The 13929-nt window shown below is 36.4% G+C and overlaps 1 protein-coding gene across 1 annotated transcript; it reads left to right on the plus strand.

Moving 5' to 3' along the window:
• Nucleotides 1–11383: 11383 nt before the first annotated feature.
• Nucleotides 11384–13259, plus strand: LOC115722895 (probable aspartic proteinase GIP2). Its single transcript, XM_030652254.2, has one exon. It carries the CDS (start codon nt 11572–11574, stop codon nt 12820–12822), a length of 1251 nt encoding a protein of 416 aa, XP_030508114.2. The 5' UTR covers nt 11384–11571; the 3' UTR covers nt 12823–13259.
• Nucleotides 13260–13929: the final 670 nt, after the last annotated feature.

Raw genomic sequence — 13929 nt, forward strand, 5'->3', positions numbered from 1 at the left:
AGTTTTAAATTTTCTGCTTATTCTCGTCAGTTTAGTTTTTAGCGTCATATTTTAAAAGACGCAAATAACATATTATTAGTGTCATTTTTAAAGAGACGCCCCAATTATTTGAGTACTATTCACGTCGGTCAGCGCTATGAACAGTAGCGTTGACCGACGTGAATAGTGTAATTTGTAGTAGTGAAAAAATGGCACCAAAGAGGACTAGGAATGTTGAGGAAGGTTCGTCTTCAAACCCACCACCAACGGGTTTTGATAGAACCCGCTTTGGCAGTATCGAGGCTCACAATCGCTTCGTAAGGTTGAAGAATAGAGCTTATATTGAAGATCGGGGTATTGAATTCCCGAAAAATCCATTGAGGCGCCAACCTCGATTTGAAACGATCAGAGCGCAAATTGAGAGAATGAAGTGGGGAAGCTTTGTGGATACTCGGGGTCGGGCTAATGTTACTATGGCCTGTGAATTCCTTGCGAATTGGCCTGACCGCCGGAATGGGGAAGTGAAGGTTCGTGGAAAGAAAGTTCCCGCCACTGCTAACGCATTCAATGTGATGTTCTCTGTCCCAGATTACACTAGGGAGGAACAACGCCTCCGAATTATTGAGGAGGAAGAGCAGTTTGATATGGTGGATGTCGCGGAGACAGTGGGATTTCCTGGGTTGAGGTTCCATGACAATGATGGTACCGAGGGGTCGCCCAATATTCTATACCGGTGTGAGCTGAACCCGGTGGCAAAAACATGGTTGTACTTTGTGAGTGCTCGGTTAGTGCCCAACAAGCATTTTTCCGATGTCCAAATGGATCGCCTAAAATATGTGTACGCCATAATGAAGGGGTACAACATTAACATTGGACAAGTCATAAGGCAAAGCATTGACCAAACGTGCAAGGAGCCACGGGAGGTGGTTTCGGTTTGGCGGGAGTTATCACAGAACTCCGCGGGGCATATGAAGTTCCCCAGTTAGAGTTTGAAACACGGTGTTGCCACTTCGCAAGATGGACATCGCCTTTGTCAACAGGCTGAAAGAGCCACACCCCTATGGTCAGCCACCACCTGATGCACCGCAAGGGCGTAGGCGGCAACGTGAGCCTAGTGTTGAAGAAGAAGAAGAGGAGCAACCACTACAATTGCCAGGGCCCATCGATCCTACAACACATTACACTCATGCACAGCTGAGTTACATAATTCAGCAGAACAACCACATGCAACAATACATGGTGCAGAGGAGTATCTATGATGAGGGACAAGTTCAGCAACTCAACTCTCTCATCAACAGAATGAACATTGGGATTGATGACCCGAACTACTTGGCACAACCTCCTCGGTTCTATCCCTATGACCAGCCGCCACCACCCAACCCTTTCTGAAAGGGTCTCAGGTAAGTTTCTTCTCTCTGCATATTACTGTATACATTGGGGACAATGTAATATTTAGTTTGGGGGGAGAGGCTTAAAAATTTTAAATTCTGCACTTTAATTTCTGCATTTTAATTTTATGTTTTAGTTTTTTTGTTTTAGTTAAGGAATGGCAATAAGCTTGATGATAGTTGTATACTGCTGATTAGTGTGATGTGATCTGAAACTGTAAAATAACTGTGTGCTTGATTTTGTTAACTCTTTGGATTAGTTTGGATGCTTAGAAACCTGTGTTTTTCTGCAAATACTCAATTTGTGAAAATTGTTATAACTGTTTTACTATGGTTTGTGGTAAGATTGACAGGATAGCTTAGAACTTGCATGTTTATTCTTTTGAGGCGAAATCCTTGATAGTGTTCAATTGGAATATGACTTAGGCATTTGTTGGATAGTTTGAGCCTTTCAAGCCTACCTTAATGTGTATCCCTAGTTACCCTTTTGAGCCTTAACCTGTTGTGTTTTCACCCACTGATTTGAAATTTTGCAACCACACTATTAATTTTTATTCTCACCATGATTATCCATGATATCATAAGCTATATGATTAGTTTGGGGGAAAAGAAACATTTAGTGTGACGAAATAGTGAGAGGGAGAAAAATTTGTGTAAGATTGAGATGAAAGAAGAGAAAAAAAATTGTGTAATTCAATGTCACTGAAAAAAAAAAGAAAAAAACAAAGCATTGAGAAAAAAAGAAGTAAAGAATATGATTTCAGTAATGTTGGAAAATAAAGAAATATATCTTCTCTCAATCTTGGTAAACTTGGGAACAGTATGGGGTTTTAGAAAAAGAAAAGTAAAAGTGGGGGTTCTGATTGTGTGCTTATGATATCTTGAGCCAAAATTGTCTCTTCCCAATCCCTGAATATCTGAGCCATATTACCTAAGCCTTGAAAAGACCTAATGATTCCAAAGAATACTGTCAACATTAGTGGAGAAAGGTAAACATGCAAGCTTATGAGTTATTGGGTTATGGAACTAATGGAAAGAGTAAAACTTTTATAACGATGTTTCATATTTGAGTAGATTGTTGCAGTTGTACATAGTGTTATTAATTGAGCATCCGAGTTAATTGTTAGAGTTAGTAGGATCAAAATTCTAGTTTATGCAAGGAAGAAAACAGAGCATGAGTCAGCAGCGTAGTGATTATCTGATAGCGTAGTTAGTTTTTTTTATCTTACTCGGGGGCGAGTAAGAATCTAGTTTGGGGGATTTGGTTAGGTTATAATTAACCTATATTTCAGGTCTTTAAAGTTAGCATTATCTCGTCTATTAGTGTCTTTTGGAGCAGTTTTACGCTTGATTTTCATTATTTCAGGTTCCCGGGGTGTTAAAGTTCGAATTCAGTCAAATGGCGAAAAACTGGGACAAACTTGGAAAAAATTGGAAAATTCGGTTCCAGAAGCATCAGTAGTCGCGACCTCCAGAGAGCCAGGTCGCGACCCTTTTTCCTGGTCGCGACCCTGGTCGCGACTTCGAGAGTTTGGCAGAAACTCGGTTTTTCGAGTTTTGCCTGTAGTCGCGACCAGCTTAAATGCTAGTCGCGACTAGGTACGGAAATCGCAGATTTGACCTAATTTTGATTTTTCACTCAATTGGAGGCTCACCACTCATCCCTATATAAGGAATACGACATTGAAGGTCAGAAGCAAGCAAAAACAGACCTAATAGTGGAGGCAAGTGGAGAGGAAGCTATCTTGAAGACCCGGAGCGATACCACCTTCTAGTTTCTTTCTTTTACCCTTTTTATTCTTCTTTATGTTTGTTTTTATTTCTGAATTAATCATGGATGTTTTTAGAGTTATTATGAACTAAATTTCCCAATAAGGGAGGATGATGATTGTTGTTTAAGTTTATGCCTAGTTAATAAATAATTGTCATTCCTTCATCTTATGTGTGAATACTATCTTTATTTGTGTTTAATTTCATGTGCAAGCTTGATCACCTTTTACATGTTCTATGATCCTAATTCGAAATCTGAAAAGTGAGAATTGGGAATGCTAAAATTTGGATAGTCTAGGTTTTGATGTAAAACGAAAGTATTTACATAGCCTTAGTGACTAATAGATTATTGCTTAATGCTGATTTTGTGTTGATCTAATTAAGAAGTTAATTAGAGAACATATTATTTAGAACCTAAAAGATCTGAAAAGAGTTAGGTTAATTTATAATCTGTCTTTCACATTGAGATAAGGATAGCAATTAGGTATTGACATAGGTAGCTTATCAATAGGATTCACCTCCCTAATCTCTCATCTTGATTAATCTTCGTTTATTTTCTCTTTAATTTCTGAGTTATTTACTTTTAAAATTGCAACTTATTATTTTACCAAATAGAATCATAAGTATAGTTTAGTAGTACTTAATCCAATTCCCTGTGGTTCGACCTCACTTGCGTGAGATACTACTTGATACGTACACTTGCGTAATAAACAGAATTTTCGTAACACTTAGACCAGACACCTGCTGTTGAGTGGGAGTAATGAGTAGGTATCAGATTAATCCAGGAGAAGAACATTGGAAGACAATCAAGTAAATCTTAAGATTAAGAAGATGAACTATATGTTAGTCTATAAGGGTGTGTTTAAAACTCTCAGACTACACCATATCAGATTTCGAAATTTGCCTTTGTGCTAGTAAATCTTTCTGATAAGATGGTGGTTACTCTGGGGTGGAATAGTGATTTTGGAGAAGTGTAAAAACCTATCTGAAGTCTCTAGGTCTACCAGAGAAAGACTGAATGTTAAAGCTGCAGGAAAGGTACTTATTCAGTCTAAGGAAAGTTCTATACATCTTTGGCACCATTCCAAATTGCCTTAAACTACTAGTGTTATTTCCTGATTAACCATAAGTAGTTGCCAAAGATATAGAATCCAGTATCCCAAGAGAGTAGACATATAGAGAGGAATTTCACATTATCAATGATTTTGTGATTAAGGAAGAGTAATGGTGGAGAAAAGGTTGTGGTTAATTCAACCTTTCAGATCCTATTACGAGGAGTTTACTACTACTACACTTGATTTGCATATCGAGGTATTGAGATTATTTGAAACGCACTTTTTGTTTTATATTAGTGCAAGTGGGAGTTTGTTGGGTTTTATGCCCTAAATAAAACTCATTTCAATATAATCAGATTTACTTATTAATATAGATCAGAAATAACATTTAATGTTGCATGGTTCACATGATTTATTTCATGATTATATGTACATAATGTATAAATTCATCTGAAACCCTTTTCACATACTTGATCCTGTTTATTGTGCCGTCAACACATTGGAAAGTAAACATGACTATGTGAATAAAGTTTCCTAGATTTATCAGACATAGGGTTTTACTGATATGATAATCTACAACAGAGTTTACTTGCATTTGGAGAAGTGCTATGTTCTTTCCAGAGCATTGGTTAAAGTAAAGCTCAGGTTGGATGCATGGAGTATGCATCGGAAGGGACCGATATTGAACTTTGACTTAGATTTATTAAACTTACCGTAATATCTATTCAAGTCAATATCGCCTAGTTGATCCTAGATCAAATGTTCTTAATCCTGTTATGATTAGGCTCAATCTTGAAAGGCTATTCGTGTTCTTTGATTTGTTAGTTAAGCCTACTTTTAGGTCAGGGTGATACGTACATTTTGGGAACACGGTAGTGCAATTGAGTGGGAGTGCTATCATAAACATGGAATCTATAGCTTCTATCTGGCGAATAGTAAGCAAAGGATGATCTCCTTCGAGCTTGACCAAACGAACATAAATGGTGGAGTACTCATTTCACATAAGCTGAAATATCATTTATACGGGGTCAAGTGTTTTAAGGATAAAATACATTGTAGGGTGTAACGGTAATTTAATCCCTTTACAGTGTAGATCATTCATATAGAGGATCATTGATCAAATTAGGATTATAACAATGGATAACTAATGATGTGTCTATATGGTGGAACATATAGAGCATTCTATATACTGAGAGTGCAATTCTAAGTTCTATGCGTGGATTCAACGAAGAATTAATAAGTTAGTGAATTCTAGTGCTAAATTCTTGATCTACTTATTGGAAGCTCGGTTATATAGACCCATGGTCCCCGCACTAGTTGAGATAATATTGCTTGTAAGACTCATGTAATTGGTTTTGATTAATCAATTATAATTCTCAATTTAGACTATGTCTATTTGTGAAATTTTCACTAAGTAAGGGCGAAATTGTAAAGAAAGAGTGTTAGGGGCATATTTGTTAATTATGATATTTTGTATGGTTCAATTAATAAATATGATAAATGACAATATTATTTAATAATTATTTATAGTTATTAAATAGTTAGAATTGACATTTAAATGGTTGAATTAGATTATTGGCGTTTTTGAGAAAATCAGATGCAGAAAAGATAAAACTGCAAAATTGCAAAAAGTGAGGCCCAAATCCACTAGTATAGGGCCGGCCACTTTTATAGGAATTTACCTCTGATACTTTCATTATTTTAATGCCAAATAATTCAAACCTAACCCTAGTGGAATGCTATAAATAGATAGTGAAGGCTTCATGAAAATTATACTTTCTTCTGACACTTCTGATTCAGAAAAAACTGAGCTTCTCTCTCTCCCTATCTTTGGTCGAACCCACTTTCTCTTTCTTCTTCCTTCAATTTCGAAAATCCTTAGTGTATGAGTAGTGCCCACACACAGCAAGTGATACCTCAATCATAGTGAGGAAGATCGTGAAGAAAGACTTTCAGCAAGAAGGAGGTTTCAACATCAAAGATTCAAAAAAGAGATCCAGGTTCAGATATTGATAATGCTCTGCTACAGAAAGGAATCAAGGGCTAGATATCTGAACGGAAGGAGTCATTTAATTCCGCTGCACCCAATGTAAGGTTTCCTAAACTTTATATGTGTTTATTTCATCGTTTTAGAAAAGTTCATATTTAGGGTGTTAATCAACATACTTGTGAGTAGATCTAAGATCCTGGTAAAATAAATTCCAACAGATTTGTGCATAAAGTCAAAATGGTATAAAAACCCCATGGAATAAATCCTATTCGCCCACTGCCATATGAAAATGGTAGTGCTCTCTGATTTTTAGAGAGCACTGCCACAAGGTAATAGCAGTGCTCTCTGATTTTTGGAGAGCATTGCCACAAGAAAATGGCAGTGGTCGTCACATACAAAGCACCAAGGGGAAATTGTTCAAATGTTTTCCCTCAACACCCAGGATTGCAACACAAGTCAAAGAAGCCATTTCCCACCAAGGCACAAGCCTAGCCGACCACTGCCATCCTTGTGGCACAATGAGTGGCAGTGGTTGGCCATGAAGATAGGGAATGAGATTTCTTGCGAAAAAAGCATTTTCACCAATAATATGTCAAAACCAAGTGAAAGAAGCCACTAAGTGGTGTGGAAACCACTTGGCTGACCACTGCCACACTTTTGGGACAATTGGTGGCAGTGGTCGGCCACTCCCTCGAAGGAGGATTTTCATTGGCTAAATTGTATTTCCAATATCCATGTATCAAATACAAGTGAGACAAGTCACCCAAGGCTTCATAAACCCCTTATGCGACCACTGCCACTTTTTTATTGGCAAAATGGTGGCAGTGTTCTCCTAAGTAATTGGCCAAGAACTAATGTGACCAAAGTGGTTTTCTAACATCCATATGACTAAAATAAGCAAGAAACGCCATCCATGGATTCCCATAAGCCATGGCTGGCCACTGCCACTTTTCGGCCCCAACTGTTGGCAGTGGTCTCTTGTTAGGGTTTTAGACATCGAAATGAGGTTTTGGGGTCTCAAAACCCCCAAAATATGACTCACCATCAAAATAATAAGTAAAAATATATCCGAGGGGTCCGAGAACATGCATGACCAAGCACTGACCATTTGGCCATGTCAGTGCTCGCAACTGGGACAAAACAACATAAACTACCCTTAGTAAAACGGACAGAATTCTCTCAATTTTTATCCAATTACTTGGTTCAACTTGCATTGGAAAAATAATTTCAAGATAGATCTAAGTGTGTCTCATAGTCATACCCCAATTCTAAATTTATTGGAACAATAATTGGCTCACAAGACAGACCAGTACACTTTACTCGAGAATTGAGTAGTGTAACTAAGTGAAAGGTGTTGGAAGATACTACCACAACCCATGTGGTATTATATGAAAACAGTGGCAATCCAAAACACATATTTTTAGCACTCATCACCAATGTTATAATTCCAAGCTGAGAGGTGGCATCCTTTGTCACTCAATTTTAAATTGGTGCATCCTTAGCGGAAAATAATCATTTTCTCAATGTTTGTGGGATTTTGGCCTAAAAACAAAGGAATTTTTGTAGATATTTATTCTCTTGTAATTTTTTATTCATTATTAAAGATGATATACAAGATTTTTTAGTGAGACACTCCGACATGTGGGGGATCACTAACAAACCCTACAACCTATATATGGAGAGTAAGAGGCTGAAGTGAAGGGTCCTTCTCTTTTGGACTTACTTGACGACGGCCAATAACACCATATCCCTTGCTTCATCTTTTTCCTTGAGTCGACCATACTTTTTCGACACTCAGACCTTAAACATCATTAATATACATGCCTTTTCCTACCTTATTGGATTATTATTCCCAAGAACCTTACAACCACCAACTTTGATGAGATTTATGAATATTGGTCTCCCATGAGTCTTGTGTTCATAGGTCTCAATTAAGATTTTACCTAGAAATCCTTCGTTGTATTTTTATTCACACTCTTGAGAACATAACTCTCGTGTGTCAGATCTAATCAATAAAAACAAAAGTAGACATAGCCCCATTACCATTACAACATGGGGGGTGAATTATATTAGTATAAATCTATAGTGTTCATTTTGTTTATTGCCGTTTGATTTGGTCAAATTAATTCATTGCAATCCTCTTTAATTTATTTTTACAATCTCCTTAGATCAGTTGACGAAAAACCGCGTCAACACATGGGTTTGCTAGTAAGTTGCAAAGACCGTGCTGTATTTTATGTGTGTTGTTTTTCAGTTGATTTTTGAGTTAGTCATATCAAGAATTGAGTATTAATTTATTTATTTTAGAAACTAATTTTTGATTTAATTAATTCAAGGAACCTATTTTCGATTTATTTATTTCATGTAACTAGTTTTGGGGTGCTAATTTTTATTTTGGTTGTTTTACGGAACCAACTTCTTTGTCTTAATTTTTTTTTTGTAAAGTTTGTCTTATAATTTTAACTTGTTGATAAATGTAACCAATTTCTTTATCATATATTCTAGTGTTCAACTCAGACATCTAACTCCGGTGACGACAAATTTTTTCATGACTTTTTTAATGACAATGACAACTTCGATGACTTTTTCGACAACGATGACAATTTCGGTAACCTTCTGGCGACGATTGCTACTCCGGTGACCTTTTGCTGGCAAAGATGTCTACTCCAGAAACTTTGCCTGCTCCAATGACTTTTTCGACAACAATGTTTGCTCCAACAAGTTATCCTGCGATATTTGTTCTTAAAAATTTTATCAACTTTATTTATATGTTTTTTTTTTATTTCTCAAATTTTAAATTTTATTTAGTTTTTAGTCTTATATCCTTTTACATTTTTTTATACCATGTAAAAGTAAATTTTATTTTTCTATAAAAATCCCCTACAGAATTGTATTTGTTAAAGAAAATGATCTATATCGTGAAAATTTATCATGATATTAGATCATGAATGACATGTCATGTTGCAATTTATTATTTTATTAATTTATGTTTCAACTTTTTGGGTGAATATTTTGAATGTAAGCATTGTCACATCATTCAAGATACTAATTTATGATAATTTGTCAAAATGTGTAGCATTGCTCGTTAGTTAAATGTCTTCTTCTGCTCCATAAGTATTTTCTTGCACCCAATTAATATGTCTATAAATTTAGAGAGAATTATGAGTATGTTTTGGTAGTATTCAAATTTTTTTCATGGTGACAGTATTTATTGGATGAGTTGGGAAAGAAAGATTAGAAATAAAACTAAAGATGGAATGGACTTTTGTAATCTTCGTGACTTTAATTTGGCAATGTTGGGAAAGCAAGGGTAGCGTTTACTGACAAAAACAAACTCTTTGGTGAGTAGGTGATATAAAGCTCATTATTTTCCTAGGGTTAATTTTCTTTCAGCACCCCTTAGAAATAATTCAAGTTTTTTTGTGGAAGAGCGTATTCAAATCGCATGAGTTTCTTAAGTCTAGGTTCGTTGGGTAATATATTTTGGTTTGAAGGTTGATATTTTGCATCAACCATTGGATGATGTGTATCCTTTTATTACTTCAGATGCCCAATATTTGGTGGGCCATAAGGTGAGCTCGTTGATGTGTACTAATATTATTAAAGATCTTTTTAACGAACGCGATCAACGAGATATTTTTGGCAGTTCCATTGAGTCTGAATGTAGCTGATGATCATTTTTTTTTGTCTAAGGAGGATCATGGTTTCTACTCTGTGCGTAGTGCATACAAGTTGATACAAGCTTAGAGAGGAAATTGGATTGCTACTAATTCTTCTGGGTTCTGGCGCAAGCTCTGGAATTTGAAGGTACCACTAAAAGCTCTCAATTTGGTATGGCGGACTGCTTCAAATTATTTTTACGCCTTGACTCAATTAAGTGGTAAGAGAGTCCTAGTTCAAATCATGTGTTCGATTTTCCAAAGAGGTGAGAAAACTATTTTCCATGCATTTATTTCCTGTTCATTCCCTGCTCAATGTTGGCAGAGGCTTTTGATTGGGGTTAGGCTGATTGTTGCTGTTGATTTTTGCAGCTGGTTTGATCAAATTTTGCAAAGGTGCAGTAAGGACAAGTATGCGGAGGTTATTATGTTGTGCTGGGAGTTATGGAAGGCTCAAAACGAGTTGGTTTGGAATCAAAAGTATGCTACAGTAGATGGTATTCTTATATCATATGTGATTTGTCTTGTGCAATGGAAGTTGGTCCAAAATAAAGGTTCAGAGGCTTCTTTTTTCAGTTTTTCAAGCTGTTTGATGAAATTGAATCTTGGTTTAAGCCATAGGAGAATACAATCAAGGTAAACTGTTGATGCCCCCATTTTCCATGATCGAGCTGAGTTTTGTTTTGGCATAGTCGCTCGTGACTCTCAAGGAGAATTAGAGATGGCTAAGTCACACATTTTTGCTGGTATAGGCGTTCTGAATTTGGCTGAAGCAATTAGTATAAAGGAAGCGTAAAATTGGATTAAAACTCAACCATAGCGAAAAGTGGAGTTGGAGTCCAATTACTTGGTAGCAGTCCAAGTTTTTCAAACTTCATTACATATACTTTCTTTTTTTGGAGTTATAGAATATTATCGTAGACTTCTTGCATCTTTAAACAATATTTTCTTGTTTTTGTTAAACGATCTACTAACATGAATACTTATAGTTTTATTAAAGCATCTTGTTCACGAGATAAATATTTAACAGGAAAAATACTCTTATTGGTTTAGAGTCCTTTCTTTTTTTAGCCAACTTAGCAAATTAATAAAAGTTTTATATTTGCTTAAAAAAATTGTCTTCTGTTCTATTTTTTTGAAAAAAAAAATACCCCACTAACTACTTTTTGGTTCTATTCAACTTAATCTTGTCCGCCAAGCGCCAACTATTGGAGTTATAATTTAGAAAAAATTAATAATAATAAAAGAAGACTATGGGCGATAAGTGATAAGAAGAGAAATCACATGGTTTTGTTCGGTTCTATAGTCAATTATAAACATTCACCATAAGGTATCATCATCATGAGTCCACTCCATAAATATTATTATTATTATAATTTAAAGATCAACCCTAATCTGATAAGGACGATTTTAGATGACTCTACCTTTATTTTTCTTTTTCCAAAAGAAAAGAATGTACCATATTTATCACATGCCAGCTCAAAAAGATAAGATCGGTGTAAAACCGTAAATTCACACTAAAAATCCAGCACCAAGTCTAGTCATAAGTCATAACAAACAAACACGAACCAAAATAAATAATATTCTAGGAATTATCCTCTTCATTTTTCTTTTAATTTTTTTTTTCTATTTTTTCCATTATTTTAGGTAAACCATCCGCGGCGTCCCTCCGCATAATCCATTGCTACTTATTTTCTCTCTCCTTCATCTGTACTTTTTTTTTTTCATCAATGGCTACTCTTCTTCATTTGCTTCCTTTCCTTCTCCACTTGCTGACTCTATCTCACGCTCAGATTGATTACCGCTTCGGAGATTCTCGTCCTCTTGTTCTTCTTCCGGTGACTAAAGATGCGTTGACTTTCCAGTATTTGACCGAGATTCGCCATGGGAGTTCCCTTCTTGCCACCAAGCTTGTTGTCGATCTCGGTGGTCCGTTAATCTGGATGGGTTGTGATTCTCATCTGGGTTCTTTTTCTCCGCTCCGAATTTCATCTGGGTCAATTCAATGTTTGGCTGCTAAGCCTTTTACGACCCGTAGTCGTGTAGGAGACGCCGATGGTTGTACCCTTTTCGCAGAGAACAAGATTTCCCAAATGGGTCGGCGTGGAGTTTTGGTGGAAGATACCTTGGATGTTCTTTTGGCTGATGAAGTTTCGAAGTCTGAGGACGTTAACTTAGGTGAGTACCCTTTTCTCTTTGCTTGCGCCCCAAAACCCCTTTTGAATGGCTTAGCTGGCGGTGCTAATGGAATGGTTGGCCTCGGAAGGACGAGGATTGCGTTTCCTTCACAAGTTTCCGCAGCTTTTAGCTCTGAATGGCAGTTCACTTTGTGCCTCTCTTCCTCAAATGGTGTCGTTTTGTATGAGAAGAGGCATTACGGTTCTGTTTTTGGCTCTGAGATATCGAAGTCACTAATCTACACTCCTCTCTTGGCTGGCCCAGATGATTCACAAACTGAATACTTCATCAACTTGAAGTCAATAAGAATTGGTGGTAAGAGATTGTCATTTGATGTTGAACACACTAAGCTAAGCACAATTGTTCCTTTCACCACTATGGAAAGCTCAATTTATGCTATATTTATCAAAGCTTATGAAAAGGCTGCCTTTTCTATGAATATGAAAAGGGTTGAACCGGTGGCACCTTTTAGGTTGTGTTTTGACTCAAAATCTATAAAGAAAACGCAGCTCGGTCCACTTGTGCCAGATGTTGAATTGGGGTTGCAGAGTGAGATGGTGAGGTGGAAGTTTCATGGTAGGAATTTGATGATGAAAGTGAGTGAGGAAGTAATGTGCTTAGGGATTGTAGATGGAGGTTTGAACTTGGGAGTTTCGATTGTTTTGGGAGGTTATCAATTAGAGGATATGGTTCTACATTTTGATGTGGGTACTTCTATGCTGGGATTTAGTCCTTCTCTTCTCAAATGGGGAAGAAGTTGTTCTAATTTGAAGTTTGATTCATTACCAGTACAGGCTTTGTGAGAATATAGGACAAGGATTTCTTCATTCTGACGAGGTTAGAAAGATCCATATGCAGAGGGGGAGCTTTCTTATGAGTTCTAATTTTGTAATTGTTGTTTTGTGCTTCTTTGCTTATTTATTGTAGCCATCTGGCCGAGCAAAAAGAAATGTCTGTAAAATAGATGATACTATTGCTAACTGCCTGTAGTCAATACATATACACCTGTTGATTAGGATGTAATTTCCATTGAGAGGGTTTTCTCTGCCTTGTTTTCTCGTGTGATGGTGACCTCGATTAACCTTTTTGATAATAGAAGTCTGGAGAGAGAGAACTTTTGATATTTTGCTGATAACTTTGCTACTTTGTAACTTTTATATTTTGAATACAAGTATGTGAAAGTTCTATGTTGTATGTTTCAATGAGAAGTAAAGAAAAAGAAATGGGTGTTTAAAGCACACACAGCTTTGATTTCTCGTTTAAATGAAATTTTCTCTACATGGATTGTTTCAAGTTGGCCATAGTTATAAGTCAGCCTTTGCTAAAAAGAGTGACTTGTGTAAGTAATGGTTAAATGTTTTTGTTGAAATGGCAATCGAGTTGTTTCTGACTCCGAGTCGAGTTGATAAAGTAAAGTTGGTTTATGTTTAAAGTTAATGTTTTTTAATTTAGTAAGGTAATGAAGGTGTAGAATTATGCAGGGGAGGTCCAGTTTCTGGTAGCTTTACCTCTTTAGCTTCATTTAAATTCTTACCTCTTGGGTGATTGTTCAGCCTCATTCGATCTCTGGTTGTGAAGCTCATTTTAATTCCTGTTTATTTGTTCAACCTCATTAGAGATAATGCCGTTAGAGGGAAAGCATCACTAAGGTAATATGATTTGTAGTAACATTGTCGATAAAAGTAGTGTGTAGGTCACTCCTTGAGAAACAAGTGAAGATGTTAAACTTGAACCGAATCTTCACGGTCGACATATCAGACGTTTGCAAAGAAGCAAAAACAGAAGAAAAAAACGTGAGGACAAGTATCAACATTGTTCTCTATTGTTTAACTAAACTTGGTAAGAGCTTTTAGTTATTCAACAGAGTACTGTGTGAAATTTTTGAATTTCATCATCAGGTTGAAAGAGCC

Source organism: Cannabis sativa, chromosome 9, assembly GCF_029168945.1.
Source record: "Cannabis sativa cultivar Pink pepper isolate KNU-18-1 chromosome 9, ASM2916894v1, whole genome shotgun sequence".
In the NCBI taxonomy this organism is placed as follows: Eukaryota; Viridiplantae; Streptophyta; class Magnoliopsida; order Rosales; family Cannabaceae; genus Cannabis; species Cannabis sativa.

Excerpts from the sequence above, each read along its gene's own strand:
- LOC115722895 (XM_030652254.2), top strand. The coding sequence starts at position 11,572 with ATGGCTACTCTTCTTCATTTGCTTCCTTTCCTTCTCCACTTGCTGACT.